Source organism: Brugia malayi (genome assembly GCF_000002995.4).
Source record: "Brugia malayi strain FR3 genome assembly, contig: Bm_v4_ChrX_scaffold_001, whole genome shotgun sequence".
NCBI classification, from domain to species: domain Eukaryota; kingdom Metazoa; phylum Nematoda; class Chromadorea; order Rhabditida; family Onchocercidae; genus Brugia; species Brugia malayi.
The window spans coordinates 11,595,611-11,622,723 of record NW_025062479.1 but is presented as its reverse complement, the minus strand read 5'-3'; the positions used below and the strand labels follow the sequence as shown (position 1 = coordinate 11,622,723).

The 27,113-nt window shown below is 28.6% G+C and overlaps 5 protein-coding genes across 7 annotated transcripts; 4 read left to right on the top strand and 1 right to left on the bottom strand.

Annotated features, from left to right (window-relative positions):
- Positions 1–396: 396 nt before the first annotated feature.
- On the top strand, positions 397–10,669 carry Bm4358 (AMOP domain containing protein; the record flags this gene model as incomplete). Its single annotated transcript, XM_043074516.1, has 30 exons — positions 397–571; positions 710–837; positions 997–1,131; positions 1,280–1,429; positions 1,513–1,597; positions 1,678–1,820; positions 2,047–2,139; positions 2,218–2,401; positions 2,929–3,189; positions 3,425–3,501; positions 3,607–3,753; positions 3,822–3,935; positions 4,137–4,267; positions 4,495–4,635; positions 4,783–4,909; positions 5,327–5,445; positions 5,613–5,697; positions 6,002–6,137; positions 6,410–6,574; positions 6,727–6,933; positions 7,132–7,316; positions 7,439–7,610; positions 8,057–8,228; positions 8,576–8,661; positions 8,750–8,956; positions 9,086–9,229; positions 9,333–9,475; positions 9,666–9,773; positions 10,169–10,455; positions 10,546–10,669. The coding sequence occupies 30 exons, from the start codon at positions 397–399 to the stop codon at positions 10,667–10,669; spliced, it is 4,431 nt and encodes a 1,476-aa protein (XP_042930450.1).
- Positions 10,670–13,942: 3,273 nt separating this feature from the next.
- On the top strand, positions 13,943–16,188 carry Bm7408 (cuticle collagen 34, putative; the record flags this gene model as incomplete). Its single annotated transcript, XM_001893538.1, has 3 exons — positions 13,943–14,107; positions 15,311–15,827; positions 15,953–16,188. The coding sequence occupies 3 exons, from the start codon at positions 13,943–13,945 to the stop codon at positions 16,186–16,188; spliced, it is 918 nt and encodes a 305-aa protein (XP_001893573.1).
- A 1,433-nt stretch (positions 16,189–17,621) lies between these two features.
- Bm2645 (Uncharacterized protein) lies at positions 17,622–21,185 on the top strand (the record flags this gene model as incomplete). Of its 2 annotated transcripts, none has more annotated exons than XM_043074515.1 (9): positions 17,622–17,630; positions 18,167–18,369; positions 18,494–18,621; positions 18,873–18,988; positions 19,978–20,090; positions 20,166–20,233; positions 20,428–20,591; positions 20,731–20,933; positions 21,140–21,185. In XM_043074515.1, the coding sequence occupies 9 exons, from the start codon at positions 17,622–17,624 to the stop codon at positions 21,183–21,185; spliced, it is 1,050 nt and encodes a 349-aa protein (XP_042930449.1). The 2 variants fall into 2 exon arrangements, with proteins under 2 accessions (XP_042930449.1, XP_042930448.1); XM_043074514.1 differs by having other exon boundaries at positions 19,957–20,090.
- A 1,022-nt stretch (positions 21,186–22,207) lies between these two features.
- On the bottom strand, positions 22,208–24,645 carry Bm4039 (Serine/threonine-protein kinase F42G10.2, putative; the record flags this gene model as incomplete). Of its 2 annotated transcripts, XM_001893540.1 has the most annotated exons (9): positions 22,208–22,421; positions 22,595–22,734; positions 22,864–22,932; positions 23,054–23,181; positions 23,267–23,318; positions 23,470–23,586; positions 23,690–23,809; positions 23,926–24,091; positions 24,557–24,645. In XM_001893540.1, the coding sequence occupies 9 exons, from the start codon at positions 24,643–24,645 to the stop codon at positions 22,208–22,210; spliced, it is 1,095 nt and encodes a 364-aa protein (XP_001893575.1). The 2 variants fall into 2 exon arrangements, with proteins under 2 accessions (XP_001893575.1, XP_042930447.1); XM_043074513.1 differs by lacking the exons at positions 22,208–22,421; positions 22,595–22,734 and having other exon boundaries at positions 22,869–22,958.
- Positions 24,646–25,739: 1,094 nt separating this feature from the next.
- Positions 25,740–26,219, top strand: Bma-dph-3 (DESR1, putative; the record flags this gene model as incomplete). The annotated part of the gene is made up of 2 exons (XM_001893541.2): positions 25,740–25,846; positions 26,078–26,219. The coding sequence occupies 2 exons, from the start codon at positions 25,740–25,742 to the stop codon at positions 26,217–26,219; spliced, it is 249 nt and encodes an 82-aa protein (XP_001893576.2).
- Positions 26,220–27,113: the final 894 nt, after the last annotated feature.

Genomic DNA, 27,113 nt, shown 5'->3' with positions numbered 1-27,113 from the left:
TACTTACCATTCATGATTCATTTCATCGCTTCCGTTTTCTCTATCAGTTTCATCTCATCTTATTAAAAGACACTTTGCACTTACCAATTTCTCAACATTGATGGTGATTTTAAAATTTCTATCATAAAATTTGATGCATTAAAAATTCAAGGAAATATAAAGTGAACGCCTTATTTTTACCTATGATTTCGAAAAATTTGCAATTAAATTCGAAATATACGATAATTTTAGTTATAGTTTAATAAAACAAGCATTGAAATTGTCAGTTCGTACTTATTTCAAGAATATTTCAATATGTACTAACAATATATGCAATTTTTTTCAGATTCCAGAAGAATTAAGCAAAGATCTATTTGTCTTATACTCGAAAAATTACAAAATTCTGGGAAACTTAATATGATACTATCAACAATTTTTTTATTTGTTATAGTTATAAAATGTCTATCATTACTTAGTTCTGCTCAACAAATACCTCAGCAAAATCCAGTACCATCAACAAACCAAGAAAATCTTAATCCAGGACAAGAAGGTGCTAAAATTTTCACCGGTCGTGATAGCATTTCAGCACATGGTATGTTAATTACATCAGATATGATATGTAACTAAAAATGTATAAAATTTGATCACTAAGTTTTGTTAATTAAAAATTTTTAAGTTGTTTCGAATCAAGATTAGCGATAAATAATTCATAATACTTTTCATATTTCAGTAAACTTAGTACCATTCGGACCTGAAGCAGGTGATCAGAAAGTACATCCAGGAATGCTTACTTCTGGACAAACAATTAATTTGCACATGTTTTTCCCATTCTATGGTGGTTTATATAACTATTCAGTGGTATGTGCTAGTTAGCTTTTTTTTTTTTTTTTTTGAAGATTGAAACTTAAAATTTTGCAGTTTTTTTTCAGAAAAATTTCACAAAAATTTTTTTCTAATGTTTATATCTTCTGATAAATATATTGGATTAGTACAAACATAATATAATACAAATTGAAGCTTTCGGTAAATGGATACATTGCATTTGCAACTGTGTTAGATCAAGGTCCAACAATAAACGTTGGTGTAGAATCAACCAATTGGCCACAACAACAGGACCCGGCAATGATTGCACCATATTTATGCAAACAACAGGTTTTCAAATTTACTTAAAACATGAAATAATATATTTGATGTTAACGGAAATTAAATAAATGTTTGTTAATTTGATAGCATTATAATCAATAATTCAATCTAAACTTTAACAATTTTTAGTAGTTTTAATCTGAAATTATTGTTACAGATAGTACAAAATCCAAGTCCAGGACTGAAAACTGGTGTTTATTATCGTTTGATGCTACGACAATCATTATTTGGCCGTGGTAGTAATATTAACATACCATTTGGTGGTACCATGGAACAGTCAAGTTTCTTTAGGCAACCAGCTAGTCAAGTTTGTTTGCTCTAATTTATTACTAATGTTTAAAAAAAATTTTTTGGAATTGAAATTTTTTAAAATTGTTGTGAAAATTGCAGGCTTGTCCAAGTACATCTGATTCATATGTGCATTGCGATCAAAACAGTGATTATTTCCTCGACCAAATGATGCGATGGCTTCAAGGTTTATTAAATTATAATCTAATATAATGAATAAAAGTGATTTGAAATTTTAACATAAAAAATATAAGTGAAATTTTATAGAAGGAGTTGCTGGTGCAGCAGCATTTCGTGCAGATGCAGCATTTGTAGTTACCTGGTACAATACAGCATCCGCTATTGTTGGTCGTTCTGATATTGATGCTGGTCAGTTATCTACTTACCAGGCAATTTGGTTGACTGATCAGGTAAGCATAAATAACTAAAAAAAAAGTTAAAGCTCACCCATACTTTATAATGATAACAAAAAATGCAATCATTTTGAGGCTAATTTTCCTGAAAATGTTATAATTATTCTAAAAAACGATTTGACCGAATGCAATTAGATTCGATCAAATATCAAAAAAAAGACAAAATTTGTCCCTTTTTCTATTTTAACAAAATTAAAATTTTAGAGACGAATTTTTTTTCTAGCCTGGTCGATTAAGTTATGTTATTTTGAATTACGACAAACTTGGATTTGATGCTGCTGATTTCCGGATGAACTCTAGAAGTGGTCGTTGTCAAGTGAGTTATTTGTCCAAACTTTTAATCAATTTAAAAAGTGTAAATTTTGCTAGTCGTCATATTTTCTTGCCAATTTAGGCACTTTTCAATGGTGGTAATCATACTGGTAGCGTACCGGTAGATCCAACTTTCATGTACAAAAATACACCAACAATATTGGCACAACGTTCCGGTGTACCACATATGGTTCGTGGACGGTACATGTTTCGTGTCGATGACGTTGTTCGACCGGCTGGATGCTCGAATAAAACTGGTGGTACATGTAAGTTTTAATGAAATTTTGAAATTTAAGACGTGAATTGAGTTTTGGAGTTTTAAAGTGACCTATAATCATATTCATGAATATATTGAATTTTGTAGAGAAAGAAGAAAAAATTGAAATAAATTTTTTCTTTACTAATTGTACATTTAATTCTTGCTAATAGATCAAATTGAACGTAAAAGTTTACTAATGATAAAGTAAAATCATTTATGTGTGAAAAATTAATGTAATACTGTTTACGTACGCAGTTGTGTGAAACATTTTAACTGCGTAAAAGTGTAATCTTATAAATGTACATTTTGAATTATTGTTAATATATATTACTTTTAACAAAGCATATATTTGTTGGAATTTTTTGAAATTAAATTTTCATAAATTAATTTACTTTAGCAATTGCAAATAATCAAGTTAGAACTATTTAAAATGATTCTTCCAAAGTTTTTTTTCGTTTTTTTTTTATCTCTCTCTTCCCTCCAAATTTGTCACAGCTAAAATTATTCAAAAAAAAAAAAAAAAATCTTTTTCAGATCCGATGTTAATTTATCCAAATATAGCCAATATGTTGGGTGAGACAAGTGTAGATGTGAATGCATTATGCTTGGATCGTAGCCAGACGTACGTTTTGATGATTGAACAACGCCAAACAGCGTCATGCACCGTGATTAATTCAGCTATTGCTCGCTGTCATCTTCCGAAAATTTATGATTGGGGCACGAAAACAGTTTATTTTCAACCACAGTCCGGATCTCATCAAGAAGATAAAGCATTCGTCGGATACATCTATTTTGGTCAGTTATCAATGAAACGATTTAAAATTCAAAAAATTTCACGTATAAAACATAATGATACTTTCAAAATTTTTCCATAATGTCTAATATTTTTTTTTTGTTTCAACTTTTAGAATAAAATTTATTTCATCTTCCATGTTTTAACCAATTATTAATTTCATAATTAATCAATCATGTAATCTTAATTGTATCAATTGTATGAAATATATTGTATAATGATATTCATTGTTTTAAGTGCCACCAACGTTAGATCCAATGCGTCTAGATATCGGCAATGTATATGAATGGTTTAGAAATCCGATATTAAAAACTGTAAGAATTTTATTTTAATTTAAATAAATTACATATTGCAGAGCTGTAAAAATAAAAATCTGATTTATAACTAATTATTGTTTAAATATTACAATTAAATTTTAGGTAATACCAATAACATGGTATCCGAGAAATTTTACAAATCCAGATCTTGACTACAAAGATTACAACATACGAATAAGCGACAATCAATTATACTCTGTACAACTTGGCTTATATGTCATAGGCTACAGAGAAGCGGCTGATGATCAGGTGATTTCTATACATAATTAATAAAATAACTGGAAATTTTCTTGCAACAAATAAATTGTTCATTTTAGATTAAGAAATTCCGTCCGGAACATCGAGTTTTGTGCCGATTAGCAACATATACTAATCGAAATTCACCTGATTATCGCTGGAAACCACAAGAAGAAAAAATTAATTTATATCAGGTGTGGGAAAAAAATTGTATTTTAATAATAATTTCTAATAATAAATATACTGGACATTTTCGAAATCTTAAAGTGAATTGAAAATTTCCTGAATTTCTAGTAACAGATATTATTAGATTTCAGAATAACAGAGCGTTTCAGAATAGATTATTAGATTAGGTTGCCTAATTGAAAAATAACATTTTGATAATTATATTTTAGGTTGAAAAATGGTATTTGACAGACTGGGAACGAACAAATACGCTCTATTCATATCGCTTTGGTTATCTAAAATTAGCACCAGTTACTGCCAATGAAGATACTTCACAACATTTAACTCATTTACCTTCTGGGTTATTTACTTTTTTCTTCTCCCTTTCATCAAATACCGGCGAATATATATTGACCAATAAAACATTTTAATTTAAATTTAATCCCTATAAAGTTAATTCTTGCAACTCAGAAATGTTTAATTATTATTTTGAAACATTTTTTAACGAAAAATGTTATATATATATATATATATATATATATATATATATATATTGCTAACTCTTAAATAATGATAAATCGTTTACAGATTAGTTTCACCACCAATATCAATTCATTGGTTATGGACCATTAATAACCCACAATTCGTATCATCAACCTATTCACAACAAGATGCAGAAAGTAGAATGCATTTCGTTTCAACTAAAGCAACTGAAATATGCCATGACTGGTACGTTTTACATTTGTTTTTGTTTGTTTGTTTTTTTCTCATTCAAAAACAAAACATTAAAATGGTGTGCTTATTTTTATAATATTTTATTTATTCATTTTTTTTTCTCTTTTTTTTTTTCTTTGTTCTCATATTTTCAAAATTTAGGTTCGCAGAAGATGGAGCGCAGTATAATTTTATTCGTGATACAGAAACTAACGCATCGTGTCCATGCGTGGAAAGTCAAGCACGTGTGGATATTGGTCGTTTTATGCCACATCCTCGTTGCTCTCAGGTTAAACTAATAGTATAAGTATAAATTAATAAAAATAAATATAAGTTTTATCGATTACGAATAGAAAATTTGACTGTTACTAAAAACAAGTAAACTCAGTAGAGCTACATTTATGCTACCCAGCATCCTATGAAAGGGTACCAAACTACTTTACTACAACTATACTTACACGGGTGTACGTGATCTATACGCAAAAGAAGTTAGCTCAGATATCTAAGGAAGTAAGCTCCCATATATTGATTAGATGGCAGTGAGAGAAAAAAAAAACTATTTCAATAATAATGAAATCAAAAAACGGGAACAAATTTAATTGTTCGAAATTTCATACTTAATATATCTTATATATTCAAAAATTAGGATAGAGAGAGAGAGAGAAGAAAAGAAAATTATTTATGAAGAGAATTTTTAATGCTTTAGATATTTCGTGACATTACTTGTCAAACGATGATTGGTGCAAAAAATTGCTATATGAGTGCTCAAAATATTTATGGTTCATATGCTGGTGAAGGTTCGGGATATGAAAGCGAAAAAACAGCGTAAATTTTCATGAGAATTTATAAATTTTTTAGTTAATTTAATTTGAGGAACTAAAGTGACTGAAGTAATTTTGAATTTATTTAAAATAATATTAGCTAAAGCAATGTTTTAAAAAAATCCCACTGATTATTTGTTATTAATTTGCTTTATGAAATTAGCGTTATAGGCGTTTTCAAACGCATTATGGGCAAGTATGCTGTTACGATGAAGAGGGCAAATTAATGCAAACATCTTATCAACCGGTGATAAAAGTAACCGATGACACACCGTACAATCCTGGATATCCATTACGTGCTTACGAATTTGGAACTGATCCATATATTGGACAGTTTGAGGCAAAATTTTCAAAAAGTTTCATTTCATTTAATTATTTAAATTTTTAAAGCAATTTTTTTTTTGCAAATCATTAATTTATTTTCTTTATGTCATTGATGATTTTTCAAAAATCTTCAATTATAGTTTACCGATAACATTCTGTAGTAGTGCTTACTTAGCTTAATATAATATTTTCCTCATCTAAACATTGTCGTATTTTTTCTCTCATGTTTGGTTCAGGTGCCAGGTCTTTCCGTATTTTATCACGATTATATGCCGTACTTCTTTTGCTGTAAATATGCAAAATTTCGTTGTCAACTATTTTACTGGAGGCGGCCAAGTAGCGGATGCCAACAATATCAGCCTCCAGCTGTCGGTATGCATCTGTTATTTCCCAGTAAACTATAGCAGTTTTATGCTTTATGTCAAATATTCTGGAGTTTAACTATTTTAAGTAACATCTATCATTCGTTTCCATCTTTTCGACTGCATATTTATTGCAATAGTTAATTAGCTGTAATACGAGGTTGTTGTGGTATATTTGTTAATTGCTATCAAATTATTCGAATAACCATACTTTTTTTCAGCAAATAAAAATTTTTAATTAGGTTACTGAGTTAAATGAATTTTATATTTATCAATTTTAAGGTGAAGCACTTGGAGCAGTAAGCTTCAATACTATTGATAATGACAAATTCATCTTCAATGAACCAGGAGTGTTCACATTTTTGTATATCCCAAAAACTGTTACAACACCAGAAGTACGAATTCAAGTGCGACTGGAGCGCTATCCAGATCGTAGAGTTGATTTCAGTAAGCTTTTTGAATTTCCTATCAACCATATATTTAAAAATTTTTTCATTCAATGAATTTAATTGCCTTTTTTATACTAGATTAGCTAATTCATATTTGCTTATCTTTGTTTATTTATTTACTTGGGCCAAAGATTAATGATACTATTGTAGGCTTACTTGGACGTCAAATAGGACAAGCAAATTTAGTGCAACCTACGAATGCAACTGTTATTACTGGAATAGCAATCGAAGCAACCGGAACCGATCGAGTGCATGTGGTTGCTCGTAAAGATACCCGACGTTTCCGGTATCGTACAAGCATTATTGTTGGCAATATACTCCGCTATTTTGATGTGATGAGAATTCAGCGATTCAGAGGTAAGTATGATTACCTGACATAGAAATTAACATATTCTACTTTAAATAATGCTGAGCGTTTGGATTAGGCAGGTAGAATTAAATTGTAATTAAATAAATTCACCTTATTTCATTATGATTTCAAAATGCATCATCATATTTCATTTCTATTTCTTCCTGAGCAGTCATAAATAATATCATCCTGAAACTTGCTTTAAGGAGTAATGGTTTATGTGAACAATGTAGAACGAGGTCAACCGGAAATTTATGTCGTTCTGGAAGAAGCACAAATAGGAATTCGTATTCGTGAATCATATAATCTTGACATTGATCGTTTATCAATGTATCAAGAAAGTATGGGTTTACTTGATATTGAACTTAGTGTACCTCCACAGTACGGTGTGGTAAGTTTTCAAAATTTTCCTGTGTGATTTCAGAAATGCACAAATTATTGATGTTAAACTTCAAGAAATTAAATGTGCATTTTTTTCTAATGATAGTCAAATCCAAAATTTATTGTTTGTAGCGTCCTGACGGTGATAAGGCTCGAGAGCAAGATATGCGTACACGATATAATTTTCCTCGTGTATCCGGTCTTATGCGACCATTTCCAGATCAAACGTCTGCTTCCTATTTATCTGGTCTAAGCTTGAGTGATGTTAATGCAGAAGGAATCCGTCAGCAAATTATTTCAAATTGTGAGTGTTACATTTAAATTTGGAATTTCAAAAGACCTAATAAATATTACAATAGAGATTACCTTATGTGCATTTACTTCTCGAGATCTGCAGTTTTCAGAATTTTTGTTGGAAATTATTTTTTACTCAGGTTTTTTCTAGCTTTTAGAAATCAATGAAAAATTTATCTAGTGATTGTACAGATTTTACACTGAGCATAAGGGAATGTAACAGTGCTGTCTGATATAAAACTGTTTTACCAAATAAATTTTCAATAAAAACTTATCGAACTACTTTTTTTAAATCACTGAGCTCATTTTGGTTATTCAACATTTAAGTGCAACTTACAAGATTCCGGAAAATATATCCCATATATGTTTATATGTTACTCACTTATTGTTATCTTTACTTCGAAGTAAGTACCAAATAATGTTAAATAGGATATTCTTGTTAATTCTTAATTGCAGATCTTATTCCGGGTACCGGTGATTCCAGACAAACGATGGGTACATTAAATCAGAATATACCAACCGATAATATGTTCACGACTAGTCAGGATATTGATAAGAAATTCGAAGTATTTCCTGAAGTTTACATAAAAAGTGAACCCATATATAAAACTTCTGCAGAATATGAAACGTATGTTTGTTTATTCACTATACTTTATTCACTTAATTGATTTTTTTTATATTTGTATTTAATTCTAATAGAAATGTTATAATGTGTAGTGGTTTAAGAGATTCATGAAATGTTGTAAATGTTGCAAATTCATTCCTCATTATTAACATATCAATTAATGATGCTAAAAAATATAATGTGCTTGTTCAAACCTGTTTTTAGATATTTTATTTGAAAAATTACTTCGATTTTTTGTCAACACCTCATCTAATACTTCTTCAGTTCTTGAGTTCTATAAGTAATTGACCCAATTTATTTTAAAACATTCACATATTATAAATTAATTTTACGAATAAATCGTATTTCAGTGGTAGATATCGTTTTGTACCAATGACAGGCCAAATGCTTAGCCAACGATTGCAAACATGTCGTGATCTTCAGCTTAGTGATCGAAGTAAGTCTTTTTGTTTCGTTTTTTTTTTCTTTTATTCGTTTTGAAAAATAACTTTCTTTAATTCAGCAAAAAGTTTCCAATTTTCTAGCAAATTGGCAACCACTACAAAATTTATACGAGCAACAATACGGTATTGATTATTGTCCGGATAATCCCAGCCAAATAATTCAAGAATGTGGTGATTCTGTGTCATGCCTTAATGATTATATGTTATTTAATGCTCGATTGCTTGGAATGGAAGCACAAAACAATTGGAATTCATTTTCAAATGATAGAATGCATGCTTCAAGACATTGTAAGTATATCATGAACTTCACTCATTGTATATTTTCATAGCTTTCTATTCAAAATAAAACTAACCTTTCAAAATGTTAATTTCTTTTCCAATAATTTAAAATAATTAAATTAATTCATTTCATTGTAGATAATAGTTGTGGACCGATTATGATAGAATATCCAGAATATTTGATGAAAACACCGGTGCTATCATCCGGTTATCTGGAAGGTGATGTGGCACGCTTTGATTGCTTTCAAACACATTGGATTAAAGGCGATTATGAATACAAATGTAAAGTTGCTTACAGTTATTAAAATATTGTTCAGAAATTTAAATGTCAAATTCTATTATTTTCTTACCACCTGAATAATTATTAAATTTGAGTATATTACAGGCGGTATTGTTGTAGACTACAACGATCCGCATAGTTATCGATTTGAATGGAACAAAGGATCACAACCATGGTGTCGTTCGCGTGAAAAAGACAATTTATTCAAATGGCTTACTGGAATATTTTCAACCATTGGTATAATTATGGTATGTTTTGAAAGTGAAATGAAAATTTTGAATCACTGATTTGAATTCAGATATTAGCTCATACGGTGAGCAGTTCTGGAGAAAGTTTACGACCTATGCTTAGAGAGAAGTAAAAAGAGATTTCTATATCGGAAATGCCAAGAATCATCTACTTAAAATGTCGAAGAATGATTTGAAATGAAAACTTTAGGCAATTGTCTTTATATTTTTGTGTTGTTGGACTTTGAAACAGAAAAGGAGACATCAAGCGGAGGAGAAAATTTCGTCGCTATACAAAGTACCAATTCGAGGTTCCATGGTAAGCCGTGATTGGAGGGTAAATGTTTTCACTGACTGTTCCATCATAATTTGTCTTAAATAAAAGTTAACTATAAATCAAAGTTGGAAAGTTAATCATAAAATGTGATAATAATGAGATGATTGTTGGTTCGGAAAGCACAGAATATTTTAGAAGATGCAAATGGGATAATTTTTGAGTACTTATTATCATTTAATTTCTAGGCTAATAGATAGAAAAAGTAGAATAATTTGATAATCTACCATATTTCTGTAGTACAACGTTTTAATTTACAAAAAATCATTTCTTAGCAGAAATTTTGAGAAAATATTTCTTCCTTTCTTTTGATATTATAGATTAGCAATTTATAGTCTACGCAAACTAGGCTATTGATGTGATAGACTGGCTAATTACAGTCTTCGGAAACTAGGCCATTCACAAAAGCACGAACAGATTCGATGTCAAGCGAAACAAATGGTATGTACCATGGTAACGAGCACGACTCGCAGTATCGTGGAGGACCAATTGGTGGTACTGTTCCGATCGTAGTTGATGGTAGTGGTGGTTATCGCGGTGAAACAAACGGACAGTACCGTGCTGTCGATGCTATTGCACCGTATCCTGAGCAGTATCATGAATCGGTACCAAATTTGTCCAGGAGACCATCGAGTCCAGTTAAGACAACTGTCATACGGAATAACAAGTAGTTTTTTTTTTTTTTTTTCTTTGAATAATTCAGATTTTACTTTTCAGTGAAGAAGATGATTAATGATATAGCTAAATTATTTTTCAGGACAGTTCCAGCTGGGCCACAGTCGACATCATCAACGCCACCAGTACCAGTGCATTCTAGGATTATCGGTGAACAAAATGGAAGTGATCATACCCAACTTTTGGGTCTTAATACCAGTGTCTGAGGCATCAATTCTATTATTTAACAAAAAACTTAGAATTTATTAAGTTTGCATTTTATGAATTAATTTGAATTTATAAATTGATTACATTTAGCTTTGGTAGAATGTACAACTTGCATTATGTCAACTTTATCGTATATTATTTAACAAAAATTTAAATTTGATTGTCACTTTTAAAATTATAATTTACATTTAGCAAATTAAAAGGTAATTTTGCAACATAGAAATCAATTGTATTGGTGATCATCCAACTATATAAATTTCATATGTAGATAGCAATCTTTTAGTATCAATTTGTTTATGCTAGTCTTTTAATTCATTTTGTTATTATATTGTATAAAGTAAAGTAATTCCAAACAAACTTTTTCGACAAATTTTTGAATTACACAATGAAACTTGTTTTTTTTTTTTTCTTTTGCATATTAAGATTTTATTTCTAACGTCGCTTGCTTAGCTTATTTGTTATGAAAACTTTATGAATAACTTGTGATAATACTTTTCAACAAATATACGGTTACCTTGACATTAATTTCTTACTTTTTCTATGTCAGAAATATTCCTAAACAAATTATAAGAATATATTTGGCTTATTTTAAGTAACCATAACTGTTACGAGAAAATCAGTGGTGGAATTTTCCTCAGTTCCAAAACAGTGAATCTTCTTTTTTTTTTTTTTTTTTTTTTTTGTAAACATTGTAACTGTTGTAAAAATAAAAGTATTGTAACAGAAATTAAAATTTCTATCATTTGTTCTTTAACCATATGTGACCCATTTGAATGAAATATTTCAACCATATTGTTTTATTCTTCAACAATAAAATTATTTGATTAATAAACGGTATAAATGACTGGGACGGAAAAAGAAAGAAAAGAATCAGAAGTTTATTTTAACGAACTTTTTCAGCTTGTAGCATTAGTTTGATGATAAATTCGTACAAATATATATATATATATATATATATATATATATATATATATATATATATATATATATATATATATATATATATATAATTGAAAAATCACAAATATCGTATCATAAATGATTTAAATTAGTGAAGTGTAAAATTATTTTAAAGAAATGTAAAGTCACAAAAATGAAATAAAACAATAAAATATGAGAAAAAATTGTTAATTTAAAAAAAAAAAAAAAAGAATGATAAAATGCAAAATAATAAAGTTTTGATTCAAAATTTCAAAACATTGACAAATTAAATCTAAAGTACTGTGGTAATTATATAATTAATGGTTTATATTCAAATTTTATTTAAATTTATATAAAATAAAAAATATATAATATATATTTATGTAAGTGTCGTAAATTCGTACATAAATATATATACAAAGTTATTTAGGATTTGCAATATTTCATTTCTTATTATTATGCCTAATAATTCATTCATTCTTAATATCCATCAATTATTTGCAACGTAAATTTTTTAAAATAAAAAAAAGACAACTGTAATTGAAATGAAACTTTCGTAGATTTCTATCATTCAATTATTTCTGTCTTTACATAGTAGTTCAAACATATTTTAATATGAAATTAGGCAATTTTGGTTGTAATGTATTAACATTTTTTCTTTATAATACTCTAAATATCTCTTAACAGGTAATACTTTTTTCTTTTATTTTCATGATTTATTTGCTATTTGATTGGTTAATAATTTCACTATTTCGCTTTTTTAAGCAGTAATGTATTGTCAATCTAAATATTTCTTATATATATATATATATATATATATATATATATATATATATATATATATATATATATATAGCTATTATCAGATAGTTAATATATATCTGATCATAGATTTTATATTATTTTCAAAATCTTGTATGTTTTATTATTTTTCATTGTTTAATCAATATATTCAAATATGAAGTTAATAATTAATAGTTTCTCAAATGTATTATGGAGGAAAAAAATTCAGTTAAAAATTTACCCGACAATTCGTTAGTTTACATGAATTTATCTATTTATATTTATATACATATATGATAGATAACCGGTTAGGATATACACCCCATCTCATTTCTTTTCTTTTCTCATCTAATGCACAAGAAATAAGCGAACTTTCTTCTTCTATGCTTTTGTCAAACCTTGAGAAACATTCAATAATTATTAATTTTGGAAATTTCAGCATAAAATACTTTAACATTGGAAGCCCTCCAGCATAATAAACATGCCATATTATCAGTGTGCATGCAGGTTTCTTCTTCATGTATGGTCGGAAAACTTGAAATTTGTTATCATTTTTCTTGAGATTCTCAATATAATCAAACTGTCAACACACAGCTGAGAAATGTCTTACACTGAAAGTGAAAATATAAGCGTTTCAGATGTAATACATATAATTAATCAATCATCTATTTATCTCAAAATTAATCTGCTAATAATTAACAAATTATATCTGAAATTAATTACCACATTATCATCTATAAATTTCAAGTTTAATTAATAAATTAACTTATTGTTGTATATTTATTAAATAACAAATTTTGAAGTTTGAATAGTCTGATTAATTATGCATTTTTGAAATGAAATATTTTTGAGATCTCTTATTTATCCTAAAAAAAAGAAAGAAAAAAATTGAAAAATCACAAGTATCGAATCATAAATGATTAAAATTAGTGATGTTCAAAATTATTTTTAGAAAATATGAAGTCACAGAAATAAAATAAAGCAATGAAATATGGGAAAAAATGATAATTTAAAAGAAACGAATAATAAAATACAAAATAATGATAAAGTCTTAATTCAAATTTTCAAAACATTATAAATTGAAAATAAAATCCAAACTACTGTAATAATTGTACAATGAACGTTCTATATTCAAATTTCATTTAAATTTATATAAAACAAAATAAACAAATAAATATATATATATATTGCTATCATTCCAATATTGCTCTTTCCTTATTTCATAAATTCTTATTTACTTTCATTGCTATATGCATAATAAATAAATTGTTGCAACATTTGCAATTTCTTTATTCATTTTTCAGTACTACCTCTCTCTCTCTCTTCCATTTATTTTTACCCATTTTCATCTCGTTGAAATGATGAAGCAAATAGCATAATGAATGAAATGGAATGAGTGATATTTACCCAAATAGCTTATGTTCACAATTTTTCATAAAAACTAGTTAATGCTATGTTCAATATCAGTTGTTAGTCATTATAAAAGGGCAATTAATTAATGCAACTTTATTTTATTGTCAAAAGGAAAAAATTTTCAAAATTTCATTCACTAAAGCAAGCTGCTAAAAATGGTGGAATTGAAGAATCGTATCAAAGCTTATAAATTTATTGGCTATTTTGCTTTCTTTTTTTCTTTTTTGGCTATTTTATCATTATGTATAACATTACCAATGGTTTATAATTACGTCTATCACGTACGACAGAAAATGAATAGTGATGTTATATTTTGTAAGGTAAGTTCATGTTATCTTATAAGGTTTACTTATTTCTCTTTACTCTTGCTCTTCTCTGTTTTTTTTTTTTTTTGTCTAATTTGTTTATTTGATTAGTTCCGAAGCATTAATAAAACTTTTGCTTTATTAAATCATTCATATAAGTAAGAAAATAAGATTAAAAAATGTATCGAAATTTGATTTAAATTTCAGCGTCAGTTTTTTAAATTACATTTTTTCTAGTCAATTTTTACTTTTTAAATATTTCCCATATGTCGAATTATTTTTGTTTAGTACAAATATCTCATATGAATTTTCATCGAAAACTGAATTTAAAGAGATAAAAAGTTGAAAAAGACGAGTCTTATTTTTACAAATGATAAAAATTTTTATTTTTGTTTATTGAAATAATATACTTATAAGCTTATTTCATGTCAAAATAAAATTAGCGTATTTCATTACATCGAAATTTCTAATTCGTTCGAAATTTTTTAGTTAATAGGAATAACAATTTTATTTTTCTAAATCATCATTTATCGGGTTGAAGCTTTGTGTCATGAAATCTGAAAATCTTTTTGCACAAATCAATGAATCGTGCAATTCACTAGAAATCGGTTAAAATTTTCAAATTAAATTTTCTGAGATTAGTTTAATAAAAACAAATAGGACTGTGTACTGAATTAATTAGTTAAGCAAGCACTTCAAATAATCAATATTAAAACCTTGTTGGTATTACAATTAATATGAATTAAATGTAAACTATATTACAATTTGTCACTATAACCTAAAAATAGTGAAAGCATTCTGAAAGTATTTTTTAATTTCGAAATTATAGCAAACAATCTGGTGGAATTAGTTTGAAAATGCATTTGCACAAATGCTTATTGGTATAAGTAATTTAAATACTAATTATAAGCATAATTGTTTAAGCTGCGAACAACAATTATTTATCGAACAAAATCACTGTTGCGAATTGCTCATTAGGGAAATATTAATTATATAAATATTAAAATTGTTTTCCCATTCAATTATTTTTCTATTCTAAAAAACATAATTTAAAAAAAAAGATGCCTTTTGTTTGCGGCGGTAAATATATGGTAAAAGAATTGAAATAATTTTAGAGTTATAAAGTTGTTAAAGAGTAGCAACTACTTTCAATTTTTTTCTTTAAAAAAAAAATGAAGTTTAAGAAAATTTTAGTTAAAAAAGTATTATATATTTCAGAGTTCTATAAAGGATACCTGGATGGAAGTACGACAACTGCGAAACAATCCAATCGAGACACTAAATCGAACAGCTCGTCAAGCTGGCTATGGCGAAACTCCACAGCAAGCACCTTCACCAGAAATTAGTGGTGCTAGTTGTGACCAATGTTGTCAACCGGGTCCACCAGGTCCAGAAGGACCACAAGGAAAACCAGGTAAACAAGGACGTCCTGGAGCAACTGGACGTCCAGGAAATCCAGGACGACCACCACCCCAACCATGTGAACCGATAACCGCACCACCGTGCAAGCCATGTCCTGTTGGGCAACCAGGTGAACCTGGTGAAGATGGACCAATGGGAGAAATGGGACCACCAGGATCAGCTGGAGACCCTGGATTCGATGGTCCAGTGGGTGAACAAGGTGTACAAGGTGAGGAAGGAGAACAAGGTCCAGTGGGACCACCTGGACAACCTGGTAAGCAAGGCACGGACGCACCAAGTGAAACGCTTAAGCCAGGAGCACCTGGTCCTCAAGGTAATACTTTCTTCTGATTCTGACATATGTTGCTAACTGTGATGCCATCAAATTTCAGTAAATATGTGGCATCTTAATTATTCGATGCAAAAGAGATTGTATTTGTACAAATATTTCTTTTCCAGGTGACCAGGGCGAGAAAGGACCACCAGGAAAAGCCGGAAAGCCAGGCAAGGATGGACCCGTTGGACCACAAGGACCAAAAGGAAATCCTGGCGCAGATGGTGAACCAGGCAAAGACGGAAAACCGGGTGAACGAGGACCACCTGGCAAAGCTGGTCCAGCTGGTGAAAAAGGCCTTTGTCCAAAATATTGTGCTAATGATGGTGGCATTTTCTTTGAAGATGGTTCTCTTCGTTGATTGTCATCGTTTATTACTTTCTTTAACTGACAATTTTGATGAAATTTATCACAGTATTATTTATTTTTCATTGATGCTTCTAATAAATGAATGATCGCCTGTAAGGTTTTATTGATACTTGATTTGAAATTTATATAATGTTTAAAGAAAAATTATTTCTTGTTTATTTCAATAAAAAATTCCATAAATTTCCTTTTTTTCCGATATCATAAATCAATGTAATCTTTGCATGCAGTAAAAAAATTTTTGAAATTTATTTTAATTATTTTAAATTAATTTAAAAAAAGATGATATACTGGGATTATATTATCATTTCTACTGAACTAAAAGAAAAGAAAAAGATTTTTTCTTTCTTTGATAAACAACGAATTATAATCGTGCCAACTTTGACAACTGGAATATTTTCAATTAAAAATTGGAAATAGTGGTTAATTAGAAGGGCTAAAAAAATGAGTTGAGATGTAATGAAATTTAATTTACATAAGTTTAACATCTTAAAAAGTCGAATTTATCAAATTAATTAATGTCATTTTATCATTAAATCCATTAGTTCTCTCGGAATCAAATCGATATTTTTGGTCTAAAACAATGAAAATAAAAAGAAAATCATTAATCAATAGCAGAAATCAAAAATTTAATTCTCTAAAAGAAAAGAGATAGACAAAAATGGAGAAAAAGAAGGAGGAAAAAGGTTTAATGCACAACATCAATAATAAAGCAGTTTTTTTTTTTCACTTTTTCCTTATTTTCTTTTTTTTTTTCAAAAAAATTTGTAATTATATACATGTACACATTTGATTTCTCAATCCAACAATTTATGTTATTTTCATAAACAAAATTAAACCATGAAAATATGATCCTTGTGTACATCAATTCAAGTTGTGATAGTTCAATTAAACTTGGTTAAGACGGGTAGAAAGGTAATCGATGAGGTGTTTATATATTTTCGACGATTTGTTTGGAATGCAGAAAGTAAGTGAAAATTTGAGAAATAGTATGTGTGTTGCTATAATTATCTTGATTTGATTGTAATGGAATGGCTGCGAATCTATTTTCTAATAGATGATTGATTTATTTGTTTAGAAACATTACTAGTATGTTATTTTGCATACATTTCTTTTACTATACATTTTAATTGATATTGATTTCATTACTTTCTTATTTCAGCTCAATTTTTTTCTTTTTATTCCATGTTATTTTACTATTTTTTTCTTTTTTTTCAATTAAAATTTTCAGTTAATAATAAATTTTATATTAGTTTTGTAGGAATAATTTTTGTACGATTTATTGTAATACTTTGAAAATTTTTATATCTTATTTTTAAAATATTTTAAAACACAATTAATAAACAAGTGATCGAATAGAAAGGGATGTTATTGGAATGATGAATGTTTGAAATTTAACTTGAATCCTATTTCACCAATGAGCGATAAATGGTGACGGTAAGTAAAAGTGTTCGATGAATGAAATGTGTCTCCAAATGTGTCGCCAAATTAGAAAATTAGTCACTACAGTAATTTTTTTTTGTTAAATGAATTAATTTGGATTAAAATTAGTCACTACAGTAATTTTTGTTAAATGAATTAATTTGGATTAAATTAAAAGCTATTTTATCATTTTGAAATTAAATGGAATTAGTTTTTATAGGTTAAAATTATAAATATGTATCAGTGGCAATTTTTCATTCTATTATATGTGGAAGCTAGAATTCAAGCTCAAACTACAGTAATACTCAATTTTTTTTTTTTTACAATTTCCAAAATATTGCACCTAACTATTTTACGTTTTACAGGTAAAAAAAAAAGTGCAACCTTGAAGTTTCATATTTTTTCAAAAAAATAATATCAATCATAAAAGTGAAATTACATGTAATTTTATATTTGTTTAAAATTTAAATATTTTTCCTAACTTTTCTAGTAAAACAAAAAAAGGAATATTTTAATTTGAATTTTTCTTTATTAGTGTTGAAAATTTTTAGGATAAAGTAAAACAACAATGGAATACTACTGCAAGTGATACTACTACTAATAATAATAATAGTGATAATAATAATACCACTACTACTATTATTGCTGCTACTACTATTACTGCTACTTCTACTACTACTGCTATTACTACTACTATTACTTCTAGTACTACGCTTACTCCTATTACTTCCACTTCATCTTTCAAGTTTTTTGGGTAAGTTAAGAAAAAAATTTTTTTTCTAATAATTTAGCAAGAATTTGTAAAAATTAGAAAAATATAATTATTTCATTTTTTTTTCGTTTTTTTCTTTTTCTTTTTTTTTTTTTTTTTTTTAAAGCGAAGTATCACTTCATTCACCAAATGATGATATAAATGCTTATTGTCGAAATGGTGGTATTATGATTGGACGTGGTTGCGTATGTTTTTATCCGTATACTGGAACACGATGTTTAGATTTTGCTTGCGGTATATATATATATATCTTTTTTTTTTTTTTTTTAATTTATTAAATTATTACTAATTCTTTTTATAAAAGTAATTTGTGTATGTGTGTGTTTTTTTTTCTATTTTGTTTCATGAAATGTTTTAATCATTGAAAAATTATAAATCATTAAGTCATGCAAAATTTAATAAAATAAAAATACTAATTTTGTTTTGTCAAATTTATTTTTTTTCTTTTTTATTCGGTAGTAAAGTTTCTTTATAATTTATTATAGCACATGGTATATCAGTTGGAATTCGTTATGATCCAGATAGCTTATTTTTTAATAAACCATGTATTTGTGATGAAGATTGGAGTGGTGATTTATGCGATATAATGAAAACAAATGAGGCAAGCAATTTTTTCTTTCACGTTACTTTTTTAAATTATTTCATAATTAATAATGCATGAAATTATTTTTTTTACTACCAGTTATTTTAATGTTTAATGAATTTATTTTCTATTTTAATGTTCTTTAATTTACTATTTCTCTTTTTGAATTTCATCAAAAATATTTATATATATTTATATTGATATGATGTGTCATCAAAAGATATCTCTTTAATAAGTAATTTCGTTGTTTCATTTCATAGATTACCTAAAGTATAAATATTAATAAGTTTAACGAATTTACTTTAATAAATTATAAAATTAGTCATCACAAAGCTTAGTCTGTAAAATAAAATTATGTTATAACCCGCATCAGCTTAACTCATTATTTTATTATATCAATTGATTATTAACAATTAATTCTAGTAAATGAAATTAAGAGAAATTGTTATTTGTTGTTTGGATTTTATTTTTTCTTTTTTTTTTTTAACAATTTAATAAATGTCCATATTTCCTTAATCAATTGTATTAGATTTAGCTACTTTTCTTACCCTTACCCTAAAATATTGCTCAACTATTTTAAGATAAAATATAATTTATTAATACGTTGAGTGCTGCAATTGGCAGTCATATTTATTTGATAAATTTTATTGCACTGATATTTATTTACTAAAAAAAAATTTTATCGATTTTTGTCCCCATTTCTGTATATTTCTGATTACTTTTTATATCTTTGCAATAACTTTCGCTGTTCGAAGTTACAAATAAGTTTTTTTTTTTTTTTTTCAATCTTTATTCCTAAACTATGCCATAAATCTTCTCTTTTGAATGTTACAATATTATTTTTGATTTTCTTTTTTTTTGCTATTTTTTAGCAAAACATTTCTTAAAGTAGGAATGTCAATAAAATTAATAAATGTACTTCAATAACCGAAATTATTTTATTAATTATCTTACCGATATCTATGAAATACTCTGAGAAATTTGAGATAGTGGAAGTTATCATTCAGTGTAACGATCGTGGTGAATTCAGAAACGGTCATTGTCATTGTATTGGACACTTTTTTGGTTCACAATGTCAGTATGTCAGCAGATGTGATCATGGTAAAAGGAAACATGGAAGGTTTTCATTTTTCATTTTTTTCTTCCTTCTTTTTGAACTTATAAAGATTTAAGGATAAATTTAAATTTATTCCAGGTGTTTGTGTAATGATGGTTGGAAAGGCGATTATTGTCATAATATCATTTGCCAACATGGTTATCCAGGTAAACAAATATTTCATCGAGCTTGAGAACAAAATTTTGAAAATGTAACTTCAATATTTTAAATTAGATATCCGCAATGATTTCAAAGAACAAATAAAATAAAAAGAAATATTAAGGTAAAATAAATCAATCTAAAGTAATTCCAACAAAATCCACATTAATTAAAAATTTAAGACATCCGAGAAAAAATTCAGATATAAACAACAAAAGCGAATCATGTGTTTGTCCGGCACGATTCACCGGAACTCACTGTGATCGTTGTTCTCAAAAAGGACCTAAAATTAGGCCATATCCAGAATGCAATATTGATATCTCGAAAAGTAAAGCAAAACAACAACGACAAGAAGCAGAAACACAAGTACTATCATCCTGTACTACTAAAAGTTATATGATGATACATACTGATTTATTCATTTAATTTCAAAGTTAATTTTCTTCTCAAAATCATATCTGAATAATTCCAGTTTAATACTAAAAATTAGCTGATAACGTTACAGTTCCGATTACGATTAAGGATTATGGGAGTTACAAGCTTTTTGCTTTTGTTTCTGCTAATAACAATGATTTTCTTCCATCGACGCAGAATTTATAAAAGAAAACGTTCAGAGAGGCAAAATCTTCGAAAGCGTGAATATGAAATTCGGAAAACAATACTTGAAAAAGCTGCACGAACTACGGAACGTTTGAATGTTGAACAGAGGTATTCATTTGTTTGAAGATACTGTGAATTATTCGAATATATCATTTCCAAATTTCCTATAATTTACCAAATTTCGTCAACTATTTCTTGCTATAACATAATCAGCGTTATGTAACATATATTCTACAGTGCAAATATTAATCAAACTTTATACTTCTGCATTAAATTGAAATGACTATCGAATTCTGAATAATCATATTTTACAGGATGGAATATGTAGAAGAAGATAGGAACTACAGGGATCACATATAAACGAATAGAAGATTATCACACTTTCCAAAGCTACCAAAATAAATTCCACAAATATTCGATGTATAGTTTGGGAATCGTGGTTCCATAACTCACAGTCCATAGAATGATTACAAAATTCAAACAAATGAACTTTGGATTTTTGGATGATTAAGAGAAGTGAGAGGAAGTGGATTAACATCATGCTTACTGACCAGAAATTTACATTGCTGTTTTAAATTTTGATCAAATATTTTGGATTGTTAAAAAAAAAAAAAAAACATACTCCGATTGCTTTACAAATTTATTCCGTACGTTGCAATTGATCCATTATACAGCAGATCAATAATTTTGTTAATACCTTATTAATTATTAATTAATGAAATTTTTGACGTGTAGTCATGAAAAACAACATTCTGAAAAATATTGAAAAGTAAAATGGATAAAACTAAATTATAAATCCAGGAAAAAACATCTAGAATTCATCACTCGTGATTAACCAAACATAAATAAAAAAACAAATAAATAATATCCAAGCTAATAACATATACTATTTAAATCTCTAGCAACTTAAACGATATTCTTGCTAAAACACATATCACTTTGAATTCCTTAGAAAATCTCATAATTTGCACACAATGGATATTTCGTGAGATCAAAACCTAATTTGAAAAGGATGAAAAACGGGACGAAATGATTTACAACAAACAAACCTACAGGTAATGAAAATTATCACTTTAAATCAGGTTCGAATTAATTTGAAAACGGAATTTGAAAAAAAATAAGATTGGAATACAGAAAAGTTTTTACAATTAACTATATTTAAGAATAAAACTTATGTCAGCACAAGGATATAAAGGTAAAGGTAGGAACAGATAAACATTTCCACGAGATAAACGGTTTTAGAGAAACTGTCTTAGCAAAGAAAACCACTAAAGTTGAAAGAGGACAAAACAACAACGTACTATAAAAAGTATCATGTCTTACAAATGATGTCTTATTACTATAAAAAGTATCATGTCTTATAAATGAAATTTTTTAAAAATTCAGGAAAAATGCACCCAGTCAGACCTAAGTGCTTTGTACGTATTGTTGACGTTTTCACTGGTATTACTATCCCCAAGAACTTTAGAAACAAATATTCCAACAATTGTCTGCGCTTGAGCAGCTCCATTTGCATCCTGCGCGTTGTATGTTTTGTAGAAATCCATGGTCATTAGAACATTGTATTTGGGGCGTTCGTCCCTGCCCTTGATTAAGCTGAAGATAATATACTTCACTAGATACATTCTACTTATGAAAAATTTTTAGTGAAAAAAGATGGATGAATTCTGAAAACTATTCCCATTTTGATAACACGATTTCTGCTTTCTTCAGTGAGATGTCAGATTAAACAACGACTTCAATTTTTATAAAAGAGAAATAAAAATTACCAGTGGTTGATAAATGTAACTAAACACGCGGAATATATTCCAGGTGGCATAATGGGAGGTTCACCGTTAACGACTTCTTGTAATTGTTGAAACGGTGAATCCCAAGCTGAGAATGGAAAACGTCCTGTTGAAACTTCAAACTGAAAGTAAAACCTACAGACTGTTGCGCTTTCATTGTTAAATTAAACAAATCAATTAATTTACTTTTTTTACAAGTTTATTGGAATATGATGAGTTAAAAAACAAGCATGCATGCATCATATACTTACTAGAGTTATGCCCAACGACCAAACGTCAGATCGAACATCATATGGTTCATTCGATTGGAGTCGTTCCGGCTATAATGCACCGAAATGAATAAATCCTTAAACAACAATATCAAGATTCAATTCTATTTAATTTCCACAGGTTTAATTAAATTACAGAACGAACAAAGTTTATGAAAAGAAAATAACATACTGCCATATATGGCCGACAACCTGCATCCTGAGTTTTTGCAATGGAATCAATTAAGTGACCGGCTATACCAAAATCACATAGCTTTATATGTCCTTTCCGATCCAGCAGAATGTTGGACGGCTTAACATCTGAAAGCCACATAAATCACAACCAGCAAAATCAATGTTCCGAAATTTCGAAGAGATATGAAATTAAACTGACCCAAAAACTAACCCCGATGAATTATTCTTAAATCTTCCTTAAGATAACTGAGAGCATTCACTGTCTGAAATAATCAGCATTACATAAATCAGTTGCGTAAATCTTGTTCTCAAATAGAATCTTTGAGAAAATATCCATTAAATAAAAAAAGAGCAACATTTATCATCGAAAATTTGGAAAACTTTCCAGATCAACTCAGTTTGAACAAAACTTACTGAAACCGCAACATATCCGATCATATTTTCCGGAAGACAACTTCCTTTTTCATAAACTATTTTATAAAGATTCTCTAGAGAAATATCCATTAATTCCATGCATATCCAACAGTCACCCTGCAAAACTTTTATTTTCAATTATGCAAAATTAAGTGCTGAAAAAGTAAGCAAAATTTCACATAAAGACAGGGGAAGATGAACAAATAAGAAATTGATTAACTTCGGTAAAGATAGCACCGTAAAAGCGAACAATGTTTTCACACTGGCTACTCATAATTGCTTCAAGTTCCATAAGCAAACGTTTCTGCTCTGTTGAGTTCACAGTATTTGATCGGATACGCTGAACAATAAATTCATTCGAGACGAACTCATTTCAAGATTTTGGAAAAATCGATAATAACATTCTCGAGATTAAATTTTTAAACAAAGTGTCAATATCTTTCCAGGAATTCTTACTTTAACAGCTAAAACAGTTCCGGATTTTGCATGAAGCATCCGGCTAACCGTCCCAAAATTCCCACGACCGATCTCGCCTTTGTCGATGAGATCATTACATGTAAATTCATATTCTTCACCCAGCGAAAAACGTAATTTGCCTGCGGAGTGAGTCCGCAGATATGCGCTGAAATGCTTATCAAAATTTTCTATAGAAGATACTTTGTAAATCTGTACTCAACTATATTACCAATACTACCTTACTCAAATTAGAAAGTATACTGTTGCATGGATGGAATCAAGAAATAAAGACAAAAGCACTGGTAATATAGTAGAGTAGTAACTGATTTGAAGTCTAATATGATACATACATCTGATCTCAATTAGGTTTTTGATGAGCAAAAAATTGCAACTTTGAGTAAACAACAATGTAAGGAATGCCAAACCTATAATTTTAATCAAATGGTGGGACAACATACATTAAACCAAGTAACTAATACAACAACAAATGCTTATCAGTTGCCAACACTCATAACGTTTATACGAAACCTATGTTGCAACCGAATTTTAGAAACTAGGTAGAGAATCAGCAGTGTTCCATTGCTTTAACACTTGCAAAGTGCAACTGACTTTGAAAATTCAGGTAACTAACAGCTGTGGTGATGATTTCACATCAGGTAACGGTGGAAAGTCGAGCTTTAGATTGAAACGTCCAACACCACATAATTTCTGTTCTGCCATCTTTTCCGATAGATGATATTCTTTCAAAACTATCGTAATTCAGCTACAGAAATGATAAGTGAAACTTTATTAAAATCATGCATCTCTTTTCGAATAATTATTCATCGTTGTACATCCTGAAAAAATCATTCAAAAGTGGAATGCATATGTAAAATCCATTCATAAAAATGCTCTGTGAAAAATAAAAATAACTGAAAACGGTAAAAAGAAAAACTTCTAATTAACGTATAACAAGAGAAATCAAAAATTCCAATGCTATATCAATAAAGGATTCGGGAAAATTGGAGATTTCGGCATTATCATGAATGGAACAAAACTTGGATATCTTGATTGCTTCTTCATTTTTACATCGGGGAAATAACGTTTGCGTAGTGGCCATAGTATTTGCTCAATATAGTTAAGTGAAAGGGACATCTGACATTACTGATTTTGTTGCGTGTTGTTCGCGTGAGTCAGGTAACGTACTGAAGTGGGTTTTGAATTCATTTTGATATTTCAGTGATGTAGCTTTGACAGAAGAATGAGGCTCAAGCATTTTGGAAGTGGTTTTTATTTTGTAGCAAGGATACTACAGTTGCGTCACTCTTACTATGTTTCAGTTGATCTTTATCTCCCTAATTGTTGCTTAAATTACACACACGCACACCCACACTCACGTACACACACATATATACATATACTTATATTTCTCATATTTTTAATGCAAGTTAGAAATGAGGTTGGAGGAGGAATTTTCGTATTTTTTTCTTTGATATTTGAATTTTAAAGTGTTTTTGACGTTGGTTTTATGATTTCTTTGAGCTCTAATTCATACATCTTATTTTAGAATTAGTTTCGAGGGCTTTCAAACAGTCATTAATTTAAGTTACTTTCTCATCAATCGTTTAATTTTACTGTGGTTCTTCCAGGACAGGATGAGGTTTTCTACAACGAATCGAAACTTTTCATTTACAGTGGGTAGAATTGACATCTGTTGTAAATAAATATTCCATTCAGTAGAGCAGCAGCCATTAAAGACGAGTGTGATTCTTATAATCTTTTCATTCTTGCCTTCAAATAAGTTAGAGTACTTTCAGGTAATTAATGGATATATAATGTCCGTATTTTATGATGAAGTGGAGATCGAAGATTTTGACTATAACGAGTCTACCAAATTATATAGTTATCCATGCCCGTGTGGTGATCGGTTTGAAATTTCGAAGTAAGTGATTTGAGCATATTTGTTGCTGAACTTACCTGTTTCGTTACTTCGTTTAAACTTTTTTCCCTCAAGTTTAGTTAGACAAGAGAGTAGATTCACTCGGTTTAATAAATTTGATATGGTAGGACTCTAAAAAAAGTAGCATTCTTGGAATTTAAATCTTAAAGATCAATCATTCTTCTACTTCTTGTTTTGTGCATGCATGTATGCAGTGTCAGGTATTTTCTTCAGGGAAATGTTAGAAGCTGGTGAAGATGTTGCTGCTTGTCCTAGTTGTTCACTGATTGTTCGAGTAATCTATGACCCAGACATATTCATTAATTTGGAAACTCTAAACATCAGTACTCAGAAAACAGAAGTGATCAGCGTATGAGTTATTGGTATGGAATGCACTTTGCTGAGACGGAAATTGTTCTGGATGGTATTGTTAAAAATGTAGACTTGTTAAGTTTGTCCAATTTGCCTAAAATGATGAAGTTTGGTGTAACTTCTTTCTTTGTATTTTTTGATTACAAAGTAATTCTTAAATTTCTAATTTGGTGTAATTTGTATTTTTACGTTTTGCAACTTGCAATGCTTTATTTTTATTTATTTCGTAATTCGGAAAATAAAGCTTACTGTTATTACCTACTGTTATTATAATATGTGTGACAAATTATACAAGGGATAGTCTGGATAGTAAAACACTCTCTGCTTAAAATTAATTATTCGGAATCAAATATGTTGCTAGGAACCTATTGGACCTAGTGCGTAATTTCACAAGTAGCTGAAATAGGAATAGTTTATGTAACAAAAAGAAATCAAACATGGAAGAAAAAAAATTCGGTATTGGACTCCATAAACATTATTATGTTTAATACGCTTATTTTATAGAAGTGCAAGTTTCCAATTTTTATTTTAAGGGTCGGTTGGCTGGGTTTTTTCAGTTGTAACTCCTTGAAGCTCTAAGCATTTATTCATTTTGTGAAGAAGAATTGGATTATTGACTGCTATTTGTTCGAACAGGAAGATTCCGGAATCTTGGGTTTGTGACTAACTGATGTAAATTCTATTATGAATCAATAACTATCATTTACAGAGATGGACAAGCAGTAGCATGGCGTTATCTTCTAGTTGTTGGGTGAACCGATCAGACCTATTTTAATCGACTAAGCATTATGGGTGGACAAGAGTCATAGGATCAGCTGACCACTGTGAATTATATATCTACTGTTTTTCTTCCAATTTTGTTCTGAGTCAGTAGTTATTCCTTTTTCCTTTCTTTTTT